Raw genomic sequence first — 20,131 nt, forward strand, 5'->3', positions numbered from 1 at the left:
TACCGCTTAGAATTAAGGCTAAAAAGTTCTACCTTGGTCTCATCAGCCCAGGGAATCTTATTTCTCACCATCTTGGAGTCCTTCAGGTGTTTTTTTAGCAAACTCCATGCGGGCTTTCATGTGTCTTAGACTGAGGAGAGACTTACCTTGGGACACTCTGCCATAAAGCCCCAACTGGTAGAGGGCTGCAGTGATGGTTGACTTTCTACAACTTTCTCCTATCTTCTGACTGCATTTCTGGAACTAAGCCACAGTGATCTTTGGGTTCTTCTTTACCTTTCTTACAAAGGCTCTTCTCTCCCGATTGCGCAGTTTCGCCGGACGGCCAGCTCTAGGAAGGGTTCTGGTCATCCCAAAGGTCTTCCATTTAAGGATTATGGCGGCCACTGTGCTCTTAGGAACCTTAAGTGCAGCAGAATTTTTTTTTGTAACCTTGTAACCTTGATCTGTACCTTGCCACAATTCTGTCTCTGAGCTCTTCAGGCAGTTCCTTTGACCTCATGATTCTCATTTGCTCTGGCGTGCACTGTGAGCTGTAAGGTCTTATATAGATGTTTGTGGCTTTCCTAATCAAGTCCAATCAGTATAATCAAACGCAGCTGGACTCCAATGAAAGTGTAAAACAATCTCAAGCATGAGCAGAAGAAATGGACAGGTCCTGAGTTAAATATATGAGTGTCACAGCACAGGGTCTGAATACTTATGGCTGATATTTCAGTTTTTCTTTTTTTAATAAATCTGCAACAATGCAGTTTTTTTCTGTCAATATGGGGTGCTGTGTGTACATTAATGATAGAAAAAATGAAGTTAAATTATTTTAGCATATGGCTGCAATATAACAAAGGGGGTCTGAATACTTTCCGTACACTATGTATATCTCAGGGTTGGCACTGGGTCATGAAAACTCTATGCCAATGTGGCTAAACAGTATAAAAATATCCTAGTCACACTTGTGTGTCATTAGCCAAAACATCACGTTATGTTGATGTGGCTTCTGCTGACGAATCATGGCTGCTTCAAGTGATCAGTGACTGCAACCTCTCATCAGATTAAACCAGATAAATTTGCTTACTTCAACCAACTCCACTTCGTCCGATGAGCTGGGTTGGCTTCCCATATGTAATGAGCCACCACGAGTTGAGCCACACGGGGCCTCATTACATGACAGGCTCAATCCTGATGGCTTTTTTTTAAACAAGTGGCCATCCTTCCTCTGTCATCATTTCTGACAATCACAGGAATTATTTTTATTCTTACTGTTATGCAAAATACTATATTAGAGTGTAAGATGCATGTTGTCCAAGTTCCCCATTTAAAAAAAATAAAATAAAAAATGAAAAATTCTCTCCTCTTGTCTCAGTCTCATTCGGTGGTGTCGTTAGGCCTAAAATGTTCTTAAGCCCCTCCTGAAGGATTTGGTTGCTTAAAACAATTTTTTTTTACCCCTGAACATTCATGAATAAGCGGGGATAAACCACCAATAAGTGTTTTGGGAGCCTACCCCGCGAAAATAAAACGAAAAAAAAGGCAAAAATTTGGGAGTGCCGAATAGCAAGTATGCTGAGGTCCACCGTAATTGACACGCTTGTTAGTAGTAGCTTTGGACTTTATGCTGTTAGCTTGGTGCCGGAGCTAATTGTTCCTGCCAGGATTGATGAAGACTTACCTTCTTGAAAAACTTTGTCCATCCTTCGCTATTCTCCTGCCTAGCCCTATATTGTGAAGATGCTGGCTGCTTACATTGTGAAGCAACATCTTATCATTTGTTGTGAAGCTCCTGGCTGTTGAAGGAAGTTACAGAGTGAACTTTATGCATGAATTCACACCATGAAACAGGAGCTGAGCTCATTCACTTATAGTTGTCATCAGTGGATAATGATAATAATAGACATAATATTAATCACTACATCACCCATATTGAACTGTAGGGATCAGGATAGATGAGTAGAGACCGTAACAAGGAAGTGACATCTACTGGAAAAGTAAGTTTAAAGGATTTCACAGAATAAAGCCATTTGTGACGTAGTCTAGGAATCATCTGGAACTCAATATGGATATGAAATATGAAACATTTCAGTCAAGGTTGTGTGTAGATCTCGCTTAGCCCAGACTCCCATGCACCTATGGTATTAAAGGTCAGATGACAAAGATGTTATGGGGTCAGTTAAAATTCACATTTGCATTGTTTATATGTTATGTAATACATGCACGTAACATCCAGCAAGTTTTCAACCATAGTTTAGCTAAAAATTAGTTTTTTATGACGCATATTGAGTCCTCCCCGAACACACCCGAAGCTCAAGACAACGGGGTGTTGTTACTCTATCCACCGCAAGGGCTACCAGAAGTGACGTTGCAATTGACAAACACAGCGCGCTACACACTATACGCAATTGCGAGCAATGTGTTGGAGTATGTGGAGGAGGAGCATTTCGACGTACAGGAGCACCCAACTGAAGTTGGGATCGTCAAAGCATATGTTTGAGCCGATCAGGAGGTCGTAACCTGACAGTGACGACAACGAGCAGCCAAGTAGCAGCTGTACGACAGAAAAAGAGAGTGACCACTGGCTCGATGTGACGGTATGTCAAAAGCATGTCTCTTTATACACTCATTGCTTGAAATAATGCCACCCCAGGGGTGCCAATATTTTTTAGCACGACTATAGGCATTATATATTCATATATGTTTCAGTGATACAGCACAAGCTTTTACATAGGCTGCAGTATTCCTATGTATTGTGTGCCCCTCGCTTGAGTTGTGTTATAACACGCCGCACACAAAAGCTTTGCCGTGTGTCTGTTGGCTTGTCATATAGGCAAAAGTACAGACGACAGTACTGAAAGGTACTTCGTGGGTCTTTTTTTTTTCCTACTCCCCAGTGTGTAGTAACCATAATAGAGTCGTAGGTATATACAAGCAAATACTCACCTCTTGTCTGCGCTGCTTCGCTGGTGCATCGTGGCGGCTGGGAGATTTAGTTCTCTTGCTGGCGGTGGAGGTCCCGATGGCCATAGGAAAAATAGTTGGAACCACAGCTGGTTTCAGCCTCTGCCTAACTACACCTGTGTATCCAATGCTTTCTCAAAACACGCTGGTTCGAAGTGATTGACAGAGTTTGGCATGCTTGCTAGGCACCCGTAGCTGAGCACATTTCTTCCCCTGTCGCGTGACTTTCACAATCCACTAATCACGTACTCCTTCTTCACTTGAAAAGCCCCCCAAAAAAACCTTGCTGCTGCCTGAACCATTTGTACAACCAAATGCCACACAATAAACCATCGTGACATCGTTAAATCATACGACAACAAATATACAAGGACGGGAAAAACAGCATGGAACAATAGCACACAACGCCAAATGAACACGATGTTTGGCTTGTGAGGTCACAGGGCCGGAAAGAGATGAAGACCGGAAAGCACGGGATGCAAAAAGCTGAAGGCGCATTCTGCATCATATTTATCGATTTAACTGCTGTATATTTGCCATATAATCACTTCGAAATGGCAGATGTGGTTTGTAAAGAGGTTCTAGAGTTATCAAGAATTGTTTTTAAATCTTTGTCCTCTGACCTTTAAGGGAGTCCTGACCGGATTTCCGTTTAAGGCGTTGAAGCTCCTCGTTGTCCTTGCGTATTACCCAATGGACCGTAAACGGCAATGGGAAGTTGCTCAAGCCGGTGTCAAAAAAGATTCACCTAGGTTCTAACAGCCACCTGTGAAATGCCAGCCCCATTCAAGTTAGCCCCCGCCTCGACATAGTAACTTTAACAGATGTTAAATCACATTCCTTTAAAGCTGCTCCTACTCTTATTGAGCAGTTGCTCTTGGTACTGACCAAGGATGGTTCGACGGTCTTTATACAACAGTCAGGACCCGTTATTTATGTTGTAGCCGAAATAGCCTTTCAAGAATAGGAGTAAAATGATTATAGGCTTTGTTGGTATAGTGCTCTTATGTCTGCCAACATGGTTAACACAGTGCCTATCATTCTGAAAATTAACTTAATTTCTATAAGTAGAAAAAGGCTTTAATGAGTAGAATTTAGCACAGCCCCTCCTTGAGCCGTCACCTTGTCGTGGTGGAGGGGTTTGTGTGTCCCAGTGATCCTAGGAGCTAAGTTGTCTGGGGCTTTATACCCCTGGCAGGGTCACCCATGACAAACAGGTCCTAGGTGAGTGACCAGACAAAGCACGGCTCAAAGACCCCTAATGATGACGACAAACAATGGACTTCGTTTTCCCTTGCCCGGACGCGGGTCACCGGGGTCCCCCCACTGGGACCTTGGCGATCCGATCCCCGGCTACAGAAGCTGGCTCTAGTGACGTGGAATGTCACCTCTCGGGCAGGAAAGAAGCCCGAGCTAGTGTGTGAGGTCGAGAAGTTCCGACTAGATAGTTCGGACTCGCCTCCACACACAGCTTGGCCTCTGGTACCAGTCCTCTCGAGAAGGGTTGGACTCTCTTCCACTCTGGAGTTGCCCACGGTGAGAGGCGCCGAGCAGGTGTGGGTATATTTATTGACCCCAGGCTCGGCGCCTGTACGTTGGGGTTCACCCCGGTGGACGAGAGGGTAGCCTCCCTCCGCCTTCGGGTGGGGGGGACGGGTCCTGACTGTTGTTTGTGCCTATGGACCAAACAGCAGTTCAGAGTACCCACCCTTTTTGGAGTCCTTGGAGGGGGTGCTGGAGAGTGCTCCCGCTGGGGACTCCATCGTTCTGCTGGGGGACTTCAATGCTCACGTGGGCAATGGCAGTGAGACCTGGAAGGGCGTGATTGGGAGGAACGGCCCCCCCGAACAGAACCCGAGCGGTTTTCTGTTATTGGACTTCTGTGCTCGTCACGAATTGTCCATAACGAACACCATGTTCAAGCATAAGGGTGTCCACACGTGCACTTGGCACCAGGACAACCTAGGTCACAGTTCGACGATCGACTTTGTGGTCGTGTCATCGGACTTGCGGCTGCATGTCTTGGACACTCGGGTGAAGAGAAGGGCGGAGCTGTCAACTGATCACCACCTGGTGGTAAGTTGGCTCCGATGGTGGGGGAAGATGCCGGTCTGACGTGGCAAGGCCAAACTTATTGTGAGGGTCTGCTGGGAATGTCTGGCAGAATCCCCTGTCAGAAGGAGTTTCAACTCCCACCTCCGACAGAACTTTGCTCATGTTCCGGGGGAGGCGGGGGACATCGAGTCCGAGTGGACCGTGTTCCGCGCCTCCATTGCTGAGGCGGTCGACCGGAGCTGTGGTCGGTGCCTGTCGTGGCTGCAATCCCCGAACCCGTTGGTGGACACCAACGGTGAGGTATGCCGTCAAGCTGAAGAAGGAGTCCTATCGGGCCTTTTTGGCCTGTGGGACTCCTGAGGCAGCTGATGGGTACCGGCTGGCCAAGCGGAATGCAGCTGTGGTGGTCGCTGAAGCAAATACTCGGGTATGGGAGGAGTTCGGTGAGGCCCTGGAGAAAGACTTCCGGACGGCTTCGAGGAAATTCTGGTCCACCATCCGGCGTCTCAGGAGAGGAAAGCAGTGCACCACCAACACTGTGTATAGTGGGGATGGGGCGCTGCTGACCTCGACTCGGGACGTTGTGAGTCGGTGGGGAGAATACTTTGAAGACCTCCTCAATTCCACCGACACGCCTTCCCATGAGGAAGCAGAGTGTGGGTTCTCTGAGGCGGGCTCTCCTATCTCTGGGTTTGAGGTCACCGAGGTAGTTAAAAAGCTCCTCGGTGGCAGGGCCCTGGGGGTGGATGAAATTCGCCCGGAGTTCCTAAAGGCTCTGGATGTTGTGGGGCTGTCCTGGTTAACACGCGTCTGCAACATTGCGTGGACATTGGGGACAGTTCCTCTGGATTGGCAGACTGAGGTGGTGGTCCCCCTTTTTAAGAAGGGGGACCGGAGGGTGTGTTCCAATTACAGGGGGATCACACTCCTCAGCCTCCCTGGTAAGGGGTGCTGTAGAGGAGGGTCCGTCGGGAAGTCAAATCTCAGATCCAGGAGGAGCAGTGTGGTTTTCGTCCTGGCCGTGGATCAGTGGACCAGCTCTACACCCTTGGCAGGTTCCTCGAGGGTGCATGGGAGTTCGCCCAACCAGTCTACATTTGTTTTGTGGACTTGGAGAAGGCGTTCGACCATGTCCCTCGGGAGTATGGGTTACCGATCCCCCTGATACGGGCTGTTTGGTCCCTGTACGACCGGAGTCAGAGTTTGGTCCGCATAGCCGGCAGTAAGTCTGACTCGTTCCCGGTGAGGGTTGGACTCTGCCAAGGCTGCCCTTTGTCACCGATTCTGTTCATAACTTTTATGGACAGAGTTTCTAGGCGCAGCCGAGGCGTAGAGGGGTTCCGGTTCGGTGGCCTCAGTATTGCATCTCTTCTTTTTGCTGATGATGTGGTTCTGTTGGCTTCATCAAGCCGTGACCTCCAACTCTCACTTGAGCAGTTCACAGCTGAGTGTGAAGCGGCTGGGATGAGAATCAGCACCTCCGAATCTGAGACCATGGTCCTCAGTCGGAAAGGGGTGGCGTGCCCTCTCCAGGTTGGGGATGAGATCCTACATTGTTAAATACTTCAATAAAGTACACCTGAACTCAGTTTTGCTCCCACTGCCTTTTTAAAAACATACACTAGCATGCATGCTAGCGTATGTTTTAGCTTGCATGCATGCTACCTTATGTTTTAAGCTATCTTATGTTTTACCATGCCTGCGCCCAATAAAACTTACAATAATACCCTTATGTATGTGTTAAATACAGAAATAGACCCCGTAACTGAGACTGCGCCTTTTAACACGGTGCGTCTTATGGTCGCAAAAATACGGTAATTAAAAAGGAATATTCGATTGATCAGATTGGCCATGCCCTTGACAAGCTTCTTCTTGAAATTACTTTATGGATTAGGCAAAGGTTAAGGATGGATGGCTTTGCAGTAATCCTCTGTTTGAATTCGTCCAATCCTTTCAGAAGGTTTTCAAGCTGTCTTCAGAAGCTGCATCTGCTCTTCATGTTGCGTCTCACACAAAGATAGAATGAGAATGCCAATACCACTACTCAGCATCCTGTTGCTGTTCATCGACAGGAACAAAAGAGCTCAAATAGCTTGTGAATTCTGAATGTATAGGACAGCTGATGCAGGAGGCGTTACAGGGCCAATTGCTTGTCATATGCTTATCATGATAACAAATGACATTGAAGACCTACAACATGAAACAATTTGTGTAATAAACAACATTCCATTGCAAACTCCCACTGTACAATGAAAAGGTCCAATCACTTAATCAACTAAACTCACTCTTCGTAGTGTGGGCACTAACGATTGTGGGTCCTAATTCTTGATTACATTTAGATATGAATGGAATTTATATTTATTTATTTATTTTGTATATTTATATTATATATATATATATATATATATATTATATTTATAATGTAAATTGCTCCTGGAAGCTGTTACTTGATATACTATATGTTTGCTAATATGCGGTCTTCAAGCAAAAGAATCTCCACTTGCATGTCTGCATGTCCTGTTTACCTTTACTTTGGCTCCATCTTGTGGGCGTTTTTCTATACACACAAGTATAGAAAGTGTTCCAGGGACCCTGTGGTGTTAGGCTAACTTATCCTTACCACACACATGACCTCATTAAACTTCCATCCTTTTGACCAATTCTAATAATGGACCTTTGGACCTGTATCCGATTAACAATATAGGCATACATTTCGTCATCTATCACATGTTCTATCTTTTTTTATTATGCCATGACACTCTACAAGGTAAATCTTAAAATATTTGAAATTTTATTTAGAAGAGTAATGTTTAGAAAGTGGAGAGCGCCAAGAGATAAATATAAGCCAAGTCAGAAGTATTTGGGAGCAAACAGTTATTGTGGTGTTATCCAAAGCCATGTCATTAGCCCCTATATTAATCAGTTATTAAGTGTTTCAGTGTCTCTTGAAGGGGTCAGCACAGTGGACGACTAGTTAGCACTTCTGCCTCACAGTTCTGAGGACCTGGGTTCAAATCCAGCCTTGCCTGTGTGGAGTCTGCATGTTCTCCCCGTGCCTGCGTGGGTCCTCTGGGTACTCAGGTTTCCTCCCACAATCCAAAAACAGGTTAATTGAAAACTCTAAATTGCCCATAGGCGTGAATGTGAGTGCGAATGGTTGTTTGTTTATATGTGCCCCGCAATTGACTGGCGACCTGTTCAGGGTGCACCCCGCTTCTCGCCCAGAGTCAGCTGGGATAGGCTCCAACACGCCCACGATCCTAGTGAGGATAAGCGGTACAGAAAATGGATGGATGTATCTTGAAGGGGAAGAATTCAGTCTTGCAGTAATGTCAATCGAAAAAGACACACTTCAGCATCTGAGTCACCTCAGAGTGATAGACTGATTTGCCACCCTTAAAAACAGACAACATTGGTTGATGCTGCCACCCACTAAGTAGTTGGCGATTGCAGCTGCTAATTTGATTTTGATTACATTGGTAACTTGTTAACATTGAAGGGAAATTATTCTCAGTATTTGTTGGGGATTCTTCATTCTTCAAACCTCAGGCAGTTGTTTGGACAGTAGCATAATCTCAAAGTATTGACTTAGGCGACTACTTGTCATTGCAGTTGTCCGGAAGCCTGATATTCACATATTAACTGTGACAGAGCCTCTTCCTGCTCATCCCCATTGGAAAAACACAATTGATGTCTTTCGGCGGCAATGGCGGTTAAAGATTTGCACATTGTTTCTTTGTTACTTTGAACCTCCGATGTGAGTTGCTTGGACAGTTCTGGTGGGTTTGGCTGTTAGCCAGCAGCATTTTCATGCACTACACCACTCGGGAGGGCACTGATGCATGTAGGGCCAATGACCTGGCAGTCATAGTAACAGGGGGGCAGGTAGGTTTTCACTAGGCTTTACACCGATTTTATCGGCCTTATCGGTATCGGCCGATAATTAGCATTTTATGCTGATCGGCTTTAATGACATAATTTGCTGATCCGATCAAAGACGTCGTTGATCGGCTCCGCAAAAGTCATTTCTTCGGCGTCGCCGTTGTGCACAGTATATTTGAATCAAAAGCTAGTTTATTTTTAGCCTTGTCACGTGTGTTTTGGCGTTTAACTGTAAATATCTGACGGCCAATAGTTATTAAAAAAAAAAAAAAAAACATGTCGGCAGTGTGGAACAGACAACACGTAATGCCCGGATCAGACTACAAGACAAATTTGCTCTTTCACAATTGCACTATGACAGACTACTGCAATAAAATCGTGTTTTCTCATACCACCGCATCACGTTTTTTCCGATCACTGGGATTCATCGTGTCAACGCAAAGGCGACCGGATACACTCGTTACCATGGCGACGACAACAGTAATAGATCGCGCCGTGTGTTTGTAAGAACAAATGGGGAAAAACGTGTGCTGGTGGTCACCGCGACTCAGGAGAGGACGTTCGTTTAAGGCTTGCTTCAGCTATGTTCACGTACTTTTAATACGATACGGCTCGCAAGCAGGCAACAAAAACGTTATGTAGCCTAGCAAGCTACTGGTAGCACGAACGGTTGTACTTAAAACATGCCGACGTTCTGTGGAAGTTTCGGTGTGGGTGAAGTAATTTAATTAAAAATAAAGTAATGTAATAACAATAACGGCATGGTGAATGACTGGTTAGCGCGTCTGCCTCACAGTTATGAGGACAGGGGTTCAATCCCCGGCCCCGCTTGTGTGGAGTTTGCATGTTCTCCCCGTACCTGCATGGGTTTTCTCTGGGCTCTTCGGTTTCCTCCCACATCCCAAAAACATGCACGGTAGGTTAATTGAAGACTCTAAATTGCCCGTAGGTGTCAATGTGAGTGCGGATGGTTGTTTGTTTGTATGTGCCCTGCGATTGGCTGGCAACCAGTTTAGGTTGTACCCCGCCTCCTGCCCGAAGATAGCTGGGTTAGGCTCCAGCACTCCAGCGACCCTTGTGAGGAGAAGCGGCTCAGAAAATGGAGAAATTACAATAAGTTAGCGTCCATTATTTCTGTCATGTTGTAATGTTGGTTTGACCTGACTGATTAGAATACATGACCTGACTTGAGCAGTGATTTCCAACCTTTATTGAGCCTAGGAGCATATTTTACAATTGAAAAATCTCACGGCACACCAACAAACAAAAATGTCACAAAAAGTGGATACATTAATTACCTTATTTACTCCCTGCCATCTCATAGAAGACCATTCATTTGTTCTGTCTGTCACTATTCCTCACTGGCCACCAGGCGAACAAAGATACATTTATTGTAAATATAATTTTTTTAGCAATTACGTACACAAGTATGTACAGTAAATGAGCAGGTCATTTAAATAGACACATTCCTCCATCTTGTGATCGGATCGGTGATCGGTTATCGTTTTTTTAAACTCTGTGATCGGCCCTAAAAATCCTGATCGTGTAAAGCCTAGTTTTCACTCGCCTCATTGCGGTGCTCCTGAGGCTGGGCCCCCCGGGCTGGATGGCTGCTTGGCGTTGGGGCTCCCCTCTCATGCCCCGCGACTGCTCCCCAGGCCACACCATTATCGTTCCCTTGTCGGGGGCCCCTATCCGCCCTCTTTTCCATCAAGCTTTTCCATCTCTGCCTTGGGCTGGCTGCATTATGGGCACGTCTTGCTCTCTTGGGGGTGGCGGGGTCCGTGGGGCGGTGTGGGAGGGGGACAGGTTGTGGCATTGGGTCCCTACGGCCTCCTCCGGTCGGCCGGTTGTCGGAGCGCCTCGGTGGGGCCAGTGGACCGCCCTAGGTCCCTCGGTATCCACTCCGGGTGTAGGTGTGTAAAGAGTTGAATTATGACCGGGACATCAATCTGCTAGAGCTGGCCCCCATCACATCCATTGTATTTTAAGTCGTCACAAAGACAACGATACAAAAAATACTCTTTCATATAACATGAATATTCGCAAAAATAGTTTCTTATATAATAAACATAGCTTACATATACAAGCTGAATTATGCTTCAAATATACAAAACACTACATAAACATATTCATTTATCTGTAAGTCTATTTACTCATAAAATAGTTTCCCCAAAATAGCCATACAAAAGAAATCAATTCTGAACACACACGTCGCCCTAAAACATTTCGGCTGCGTGCGCATGTGTGGCCACACTGCATGAGCATGCACGCACCACGTGACCTCTCACTTCACACCTGCGCCAGTCGACAGTGGCCGCTGGGTGTCAACCCAAACTAGTGAGCTCAGCTCGGACAGCTTCCAACACAGTCAAAAGAAATAAATGATTCAAAACTGAGTTTTGAACTCTTAATAGTTATTTTATGACCTATCATATATGACAGTAATCTATCGATCACACAAGCACACGGGTGTGGTAAATTTGGATAGAAGGTGAAACTTTCAAACATTTTCAAGTATCTTTTTTTAAATATTTATTGACAATAACTTTGTACTGTACTGTGTGTTTTAGGACACGAAAAAACCTAAAAAAAAAAAACATTAATTTTGTACTGTACAGTAAAAGTGCTTCAATGTGACAGACAATCGGCTATATCAGACGGCAGACCCCCCGTCCCCTATTAGTACGTTCTTTTGAGGTTCCACTGTATGTAGGGGGGTTAATTCACTAGCCTCATGGCGTATGCTGTAGGGCAGCAGGAGGCTCCACTCACTTGACAACAGGCAGCGCTTTGGCTGATATAATTAAATAATAATATATAAAAAAAAAAAAGTGGCTTCAAGCTGTACAATGCCACTACCTGTTGAGGTTTACTCTAAAACTAACTATAAAATATATCTGACATATCTCTGGAGTAAAATGGATCTCTTGTCCAGAGCTTCTATTGTTTTAAACATTCTCTGCTGGTGTTATTTTGTGTCTGTGTATGTCTTTCTATGTTAATTGCTAGGCCATGTGGCTGGCTGTGGTGTTTTCCATTGTATGCTGATGGCAGCTATGTAGCCCTTTCAAATAACGTGTAATTTTGTTTGAGAAGCTTGCCATTCATGCAAATGAGATGAGGAGGAATCACGCAAAAGCAGATCGAATCGCGTAACAAACAACTGAAGGTCATGTGGGGTGCAAATGTTTTTACTGGGTGTTTGTCCACAATATCATACTGTTGAGTGTAAGTTTTCTAATTTAAAAGACGTAAAACTAAAGTTTTTGGAACATAACTGCTGACGAAAGACACACACTAGAGGACAGGGAGCACTTTCCTGCTCACAACAATAAGGCACATGCACGCAAATGAAACTTCGGTGTGTGTGTGTGTGTGTGTGTGAGTGAGTGTCAGAGAGAGTGAGAGAGACTTTTGGATTGATTACACTTCATAATACCAGTTTTAATGACTATATTTTACAATATACTGCTACTTTTAATTTTAACAAATGTTTTAAAAAAATTGTGGTGACTGGAATGGATTAATTGCATTTCCATCCATTTTAATGGGGAAATTAGTTTTGAGATAAGTGCATGGTCACGGAACGAATCAAACTAATATCTCAAGGCAGCACTGTAATTGCGTTTTATTTAAGAAAACTGTGTTTGTCTATTGTTGTGATTTGGATGAAGATCAGATCACATTTTATTACCAATTTATGCAGAAATCCAGGTTATACCAAAGGGCCCACATATTTTTTATAGATGTTATTGCTGTTGAAATCATTTAATTTTGCTTCCCCTAGTGGGTGAACACAAACAGATCATCAAGAATATCCAGCCCTTCACCAAGAGAGATCTGGACATCCGGAGCCTTGGCGACCGCATCCGAGATATCAGTGACATCACATTCCTCTACCCTGACTTTCCTAAACATGACGTTTTCAAAATGTACTATTCAGGTAATTGCCTTCATCTCATCTAATTTTTTTTTTTAAACTGAAAACTGACAAATAATCATCAGAGTGTATCCATTTTATTTGTATTTATTATTTGGTTTTTTTTTTAGAGCCCCAAACATCCACCAGTGGTGGCTACATCCCAGTATCACTCCATACTAAAGTGGGCATGTAAGAAAGTGTTGAGCCTATTAATTCATGTGATTTTGAGATATTTATGTGTGTTTGTGTCTTTCGCTCTCTTTTTTTGCAGGGAGACTGGCTCACTTGCAACTAATGTTACCAGTGTGGCACATCATACTGAAAGCCACCACAATGCTGCCAGATATCAAGTGTAGGTCATGTTTGATCCACACAGTAGCTGATGTATTACATCAGCGGCAAACAAAACTCTGAATTCTAGCATCTAAACCAACATAAAATACACACAGAAAGTTAGGGATGTTTGGCTTCTAAGTGAAATTTTCGGATAAACCTAAAAACGCACTGTAACCTTTACAGGTGATTTAAGTTGACCTTCACTAAACTTTTGAATGCACATACAAATGTTCGTTTCTGTACTAGCTGTTCTCTAACAAAAAGCTGAACAAAAAATTTCACAGTAGGTGTTTGAACCATGAATCGACCAATACATTTCCAAGCATGTCCACTGCTATGCCTTTCTGTGACTCTTCCAGTTTCTCTGTATCTCTGTTGCAACTTTTCATCCATCCATCCATCCATCCATCCATCCATTTTCTTCCGCTTATCCGAGGTCAGGTCACGGGTGTAGTAGATTTAGCAGGGAGGCCCAGACTTCCCTCTTCCCAGCCACTTCGTTCAACTCTTCCAGGGGGGAATCCTGAGGGGTTCCCAGGCCAGCCGGGAGACATAGTCTCTCCAGCGTGTCCTGGGTTGTCCCCGGGGTCTTCTCCCGGTGGGACGTGCCCGGTACACCTCACTAGGGATGCGTCAATCTAATTAGATGCCCGAGCCACCTCATCAGGCTCCTCTCAATGCGGAGGAGCAGCGGCTCTACTCTGAGCCCCTCCCGGATGATCGAGCTTCTCACCCTATCTCTAAGGGAGAACCCGGACACCCTGCGGAGGAAACTCATTTCGGCCCACAGCTCGTGACCATAGGTGATGGTAGGAATGTACAGTAGATCGAGCGGTAAATTGAGACCTTCGCCTTTAAAAACGCATGGCGCTGGGCATTTCTTGAGAAAAAAAAGTGGAGCTGGAAAGCCTTTCGGAAGTTTGTGCCACAAATCGCAGGAGCCTAGTTAGCTTCAGCAGCGTTTTCTCAAGATATAATTGCAGCAGCGGGAAGGAAGTGCTTGTTTGCCACGAAACGGACCTCAGCCACAAAGCTTTGGTTCATGCTCTCACTCATCCTACGGTAGTACATTACATCTACCACAGCGGCTTCAATGACTGGATGTATATGTAACCATGTGTGCGTTCGTAGCCGAAAACGATTTGTCATTTCAAATTTCGCAGCCTGTCGTCAGTCTTTATCAATAATCATTCCGAAGATAAAGCAGAATTAATAAAACTGTCTGTATCAAACCAACATGCCAGCTACTTGAAGAGACGTGGCCTCGCTCACGAATTAAGGCAGTGTTTGTCCGAAATGCAAAAAAAACAAAAACAAATAAAGAAAAAATTGGCAAACTCTCCTCCACACCCAGAGGTCCTACTGACTGCTATGAGATCAGAAGCACCTGCGATAACGGTTGCATCAGGCTCATCTTCCACTTCCACTACTCTAAAAAGGAATGGTTTTGATAAATTAAAGGACTTCTCATACAATCCAAAGAGAATAAAAAAGGATAAATAGCCAGGTAATTATTTTCATTAGCTGGTTTATCCATCCATCCATTTTCTACCGCTTATCCGAGGTCGGGTCGCGGGGGCAGTAGCTTTAGCAGGGACGCCCAGACTTCCCTCTCCCCAGCCACTTCATCCAGCTCTTCCTCACCAGGGAGGCGTCCGGGAGGCATCTGAATCAGATGCCCCAGCCACCTCATCTGGCTCCTCTCGATGTGGAGATCTCAACTCTGAGATCCTACCGGATGACCGAGCTTCTCACCCTATCTCTAAGGGAGAGCCCGGACACCCTGAGGATACTCATTTCGGCCGCTTGTGTCCAGGATCTTGTTCTTTCGGTCACGACCCACAGCTCGTGATCATAGGTTAGGGTGGGAACGTAGATCGACTTAGCTCCTTCTTTACCACAACGGATCGATACAAAGTCTGCATCACTGCAGACGCTGCACCGATCCGCCTGTCGATCTCCCGTTCCATTCTTCCCTCACTCGTGAACAAGACCCCAAGATACTTGAACTCCTCCACTTGGGGCAGGATCTCATCCCCAACCTGGAGAGGGCATGCCACCCTTTTCCGACTGAGGACCATGGTCTCAGATTTGGATGTGCTGATTCTCATCCCAGCCGCTTCACATTCAGCTTCAAACTGCTCAAGTGAGAGTTGGAGGTCACGGCTTGATGAAGTCAACAGAACCACATCATCTGCAAAAAGCAGAAATGCAATACTGAGGCCACCAAACCGGACCCCCTCTACGCCTCGGCTGCGCCTAGAAATTCTGTCCATAAAAGTTATGAACAGAATCGGTGACAAAGGGCAGCCTTGGGGGAGTCCAACCCTCACCGGAAACGAGTCCGACTTACTGACGGATATGCGGACCAAACTCTGACTCCGGTCGTACAGGGAGCGAACAGCCCGTATCAGGGGGTTCGGTACCCCATACTCCCGAAGCACCCCCCACAGGACCCCCCCGAGGGACACGGTCGAACGCCTTCTCCAAGTCCACAAAACACAGACTGGTTGGGCGAACTCCCATACACCCTCGAGGACCCTGCCAAGGGTGTAGAGCTGGTCCACTGTTCCACAGCCAGGACAAAAACCCAGACTCTGCTTCCTCATGGGAAGGCGTGTCGGTGGGATTGAGGAGGTCTTCGAAGTATTCTCCCCACCGGCTCACAACATCCCGAGTCAAGGTCAGCAGCGCCCCATCCCCACTATACACAGTGTTGATGGTGCACTGCTTCCCCCTCCTGAGACGCCGGATGTGGGACCAGAATTTCCTCGAAGCCGTCCGGAAGTCTTTCTCCATGGCCTCACCGAACTCCTCCCATGCGAGTTTTTGCTTCAGCGACCACCAAAGCTGCCGGTCCCCATCAGCTGCCTCAGGAGTCCCACAGGCCAAAAAGGCCGGATAGGACTCCTTCTTCAGCTTTACGGCATCCCTCACCGTTGGTGTCCACCTTACGGCCACAACTGCGGTCGGCCGCCTCAGCAATGGAGGCGCGGAACATGATCTACTCGGACTCGATGTCCCCCGCCTCCCCCGGAACATGAGCAAAGTTCTGTCGGAGGTGGGAGTTGAAGCTCCTTCTGACAGGGGATTCCGCCAGACGTTCCCAGCAGACCCTCACAATACGTTTGGGCCTGCCACGTCAGACCGGCATCTTCCCCCACCATCGGAGCCAACTCACCACCAGGTGGGATCAGTTGACAGCTCCGCCCCTCTCTTCACCCGAGTGTCCAAGACATGCGGCCGCGAGTCCGATGACACGAACACAAACTCGATCATCGAACTGCGACCTAGGGTGTCCTGGTGCCAAGTGCACGTGTGGACACCCTTATGCTTGAACATGGTGTTCGTTATGGACAATCCGTGATGAGCACAGAAGTCCAACAACAGAACACCACTCGGGTTCTGTTTGGGGGGGGCCGTTGCTCCCAATCACGCCCTTCCAGGTCTCACTGTCATTGCCCATGTGAGCATTGAAGTCCCCCAGCAGAACGATGGAGTCCCCAGCGGGAGCGCCCCCCAGCACCCCCTCCAAGGATTCCAAAAAGGGTGGATACTCTGAACTGCTGTTTGGTGCATAGGCACAAACAACAGTCAGGACCCGTCCCCCCCACCCGAAGGCGGAGGGAGGCTACCCTCTCGTCCACCGGGGTGAACCCCAACGTACAGGCGCCAAGCCGGGGAGCAATAAGTATACCCACACCTGCTTGGCGCCTCCCACCGTGGGCAACTCCAGAGTGGAAGAGAGTCCAACCCCTCTCGAGAGGACTGGTACCAGAGCACAAGCTGTGCATGGAGGCGAGTCCGACTATATCTAGTCGGAACTTCTCGACATTCCACGTTCCTCGAGCCAGCTTCTGTAGCCGGGCATCGGATCGCCAAGTTCCCCGCCTTCGGCCACCGCCCAGCTCGCACTGCACCAGACCCCTATGGCCCCTCTCACAGGTGGTGAGCCCATGGGCAGGGGGACCCACGTTACCCTTTCAGGCTGTGCCCGGACTCCATGGGTGCAGGCCCGGCCACCAGGCGCTCGCCTTCGAGCGCCACCTCCAGGCCTGGCTCCAGAGGGGGGCCCCGGTCCAGGCAAGGGAAACCTGAGTCCATTTTTTGTCGTCATCATAAGGGGTCTTTGAGCCGTGCTTTGTCTGGTCCCTCACTCAGGACCTGTTTGCCATGGGTGACCCTGCCAGGGGCATAAAGCCCCAGACAACTTAGCTCCTAGGATCATTGGGACACACAAACCCCTCCACCACGATAAGGTGACGGCTCAAGTAGCTGGTTATCTGTTCATAAAATGGTTATGTATCCGTTCATAAAGTAGTTCTATGTTAATAAATTGATTATCCATTCATAAGCTGATTATCTTTAAGCAGTAATCCCCCCTCCATCGTTGGGGTTACATTCCAGTCCACCCCCACAATAAGTGAAATCTGTGATATAGAAATACCCTATTTAAATACACCCTAGGCATGTTTTTAGACCATTTAGAGCACTTACATTTTTTGAAATGTCTATAAACACACTTTTAAAACAGTACAAATACATTTAAACATATACAGTATAATATATTGAGAGAGACAGAGCAATCCCAATGGATAACACCAAAATATTGTACAAACAGCATAAAACAGGAACGACTTTAATAACACACATACAAATCTACAACATAGTGGGACCGCGAAGCATGAACTGTGATATAAACGGAGATTTTTCTCAGACTTTAAGTCATGAGACAAATACCCTGTGTGTTTTTGACATACTTGGCAAATAAAGATGATTCTGATTCTGATGGAACTGCTGATGACACTGTTGACACACTAAGCTTGGTGCCCACTTCCCTTTGAGAACATCCTGATTGAAGCCCCACAATGGTGAGGTACTGTTGATCAGTTGTTAGGTCTCATGATGTCAAAATGTGAACAACATGATGAAGAGGACTGTTTAAATACCAATTGTAAGTGAGTCAAAAACATGTATAGGTCGGTTTATGAATTAAACACCTGTTGTGAATTTTGCCGTTCAGCTCCTAGAGAACAGCAAGTTGTGCGAAAAGTACTGAAACATTAAACAGTTGGACATTCGAAAGTTTAGAGATGTTCAAATTGGGTTCACCTGTAAAGGTTATAGTGCATTCTGAGTTTTTAGTTATATAGTGCATTCTATAGTTCATCCTGAAATTTAACCTAACGCTGAATATCCCTAACTTTGGTGTAAAGGAATAATTAATGGTTGACATTATGTCATATCTGTTGTGCAGGGATGCTGGCTCAGGTGTACCGTGTGTCCCTAATATGACGAATCACGCCGAAAGCTCCCACAATGCTGTTGGGTACCCTCTGTAAGTCCATCCATCCATCCATCCATCTTCTGTACCGCTTATCCTCACAAGGGTTACGGGTGTGCTGGAGCCTATCCCAGCTATCTTCGGGCTAGAGGCAGGGTACACCCTGAACTGGTTGCCAGCCAATCGCAGGGCACATATAAACAAACAACCATTCACAGTCACATTCACACCTACGGGCAATTTAGAGTCTTCAATCAACCTACCACGCATGTTTTAGGGATGTGGGAGGAAACCGGAGTACCCGGAGAAAACCCACGCAGGCACGGGGAGAACATGCAAACTCCACACAGGCGGGGCCGGGATTTTAACTCCGGTCCTCAGAACTGTGAGGCAGATGTGCTAACCAGTCGTCCACCGTGCCTCTGTAAGTCGTGCCTGTGAATATTCTCATTCATCCAGGTCATTTCATTTTCAGGGCATTGAATGGATCGCAACTGGACTGTTCTGTTTGTCTTTGAAGATGTTTCGCCTCTTATCCAAGCAGGGTTCATGAGTTCATGCGACAAGGCTTAGTTAGGACGCACTAGCCAGTGTTTGTGTGGAAAACTCAACTGTTTATGCTCCAACTTAGAGGCATGCACCACACCACGTATGGAATCATTCTTTTGGAATGCAAAAAGGGGGAGAGCCGTTCAGCTGTCTGGCCGAGAGGCCATTGTCCGCCCACCAGAATCGATGGGTGGAAACTCCCTCATTGATATTCCATTCAGTTGTGAAGTGGTCGTGGAGTTACCTAATGGTCAATGAGGCCGTGCTATTTGTTGGAGTCAGATTTATTTAGTTTCTTTGGATTCACATTTCAGCAGGATAATGATCCAAAACATACGGCTAAGGAATCTCTCAGTTGGTTTCACAGAAAAATAATAAAGCTGCTTGAATGCCCCAGCCAATTACCTGACTTGAATCCAATCGAAAATCTATGGAAAGAACTGATAACCCTCGTTTCATATCAGTGTCAACTGCTACTTAATTTTAAGTTGAGCAAACACCTCTTGTTTTACAGTGTGGGGAGTGATGTGCGGTGATGGTGTGTACAGTTTCCAATGAGAGTGGGAATTTACAATGTAAAACTCGTAAGGCCAGAGTCAGCCTTACAAACATACAACAAAACATGTAACTGTACAGGTTGTGTTTTTACTCGAGAAGCAGATAGCATGAGTTCCATGTTGGGCTTGTAATTTTGGTCTGCCTTGCCGAGTTGGACATCCGACTTCAGGAAGAAGGGGTGAATAAAAAGTGGAAGGGACAGATAGATGTCATTTAGAATCTAAGTAGGTACCAGTGCTATCTGCGCCCTTGTCAGCGGTATCTCCTCGCCAAACGATAGAGAGCACCGACTTTCTCCAGCTCGTGACCGCTCCGCCAAGCGAGGCTCGCTCTCGTCGTGGCAAGGGGGCCAAACGCGCACATGTTCGACATTAATAACAAAACAAGACTGCGCTCTAGCTTCAGAAAGGAGAGCGTGCTTGTGGAGGAGACTAAAGCAATGAAAAAGAAAGCGACTTTCAAACATGTCTTTATATAGTGAGACTCTGTTAAGGGAGCATTAAAACATGCACTCACAAATGTGCAATCACATGAAATCTTTACTCTTAGAAACTAGGGCGGAAAAACGTGAGGTCCTGAATAGATGGCCAAAC

At 46.3% G+C, this 20,131-nt stretch overlaps 2 protein-coding genes across 4 annotated transcripts in view; both read left to right on the forward strand.

Annotated features, from left to right (window-relative positions):
* Positions 1-20,131, forward strand: part of fignl2 (fidgetin like 2) — a 543,953-nt gene that overhangs the window by 309,810 nt on the left and 214,012 nt on the right. The window lies entirely within an intron of this gene.
* The window catches only part of stat6 (signal transducer and activator of transcription 6, interleukin-4 induced), a 124,335-nt gene that overhangs the window by 94,086 nt on the left and 10,118 nt on the right, over positions 1-20,131 (forward strand). For 2 of the 3 annotated variants that reach the window (XM_061747486.1, XM_061747478.1), the window contains exons 16-19: positions 12,677-12,832; positions 12,940-13,000; positions 13,083-13,163; positions 18,405-18,485. In XM_061747486.1, the coding sequence (XP_061603470.1) occupies positions 12,677-12,832; positions 12,940-13,000; positions 13,083-13,163; positions 18,405-18,485 (379 nt within the window). The remainder of the gene's footprint in view (positions 1-12,676; positions 12,833-12,939; positions 13,001-13,082; positions 13,164-18,404; positions 18,486-20,131) is intronic. The other variant, XM_061747494.1, reaches the window with a different exon arrangement.

This window comes from Phyllopteryx taeniolatus, chromosome 1, assembly GCF_024500385.1.
Source record: "Phyllopteryx taeniolatus isolate TA_2022b chromosome 1, UOR_Ptae_1.2, whole genome shotgun sequence".
Classification (NCBI taxonomy): Eukaryota; Metazoa; Chordata; class Actinopteri; order Syngnathiformes; family Syngnathidae; genus Phyllopteryx; species Phyllopteryx taeniolatus.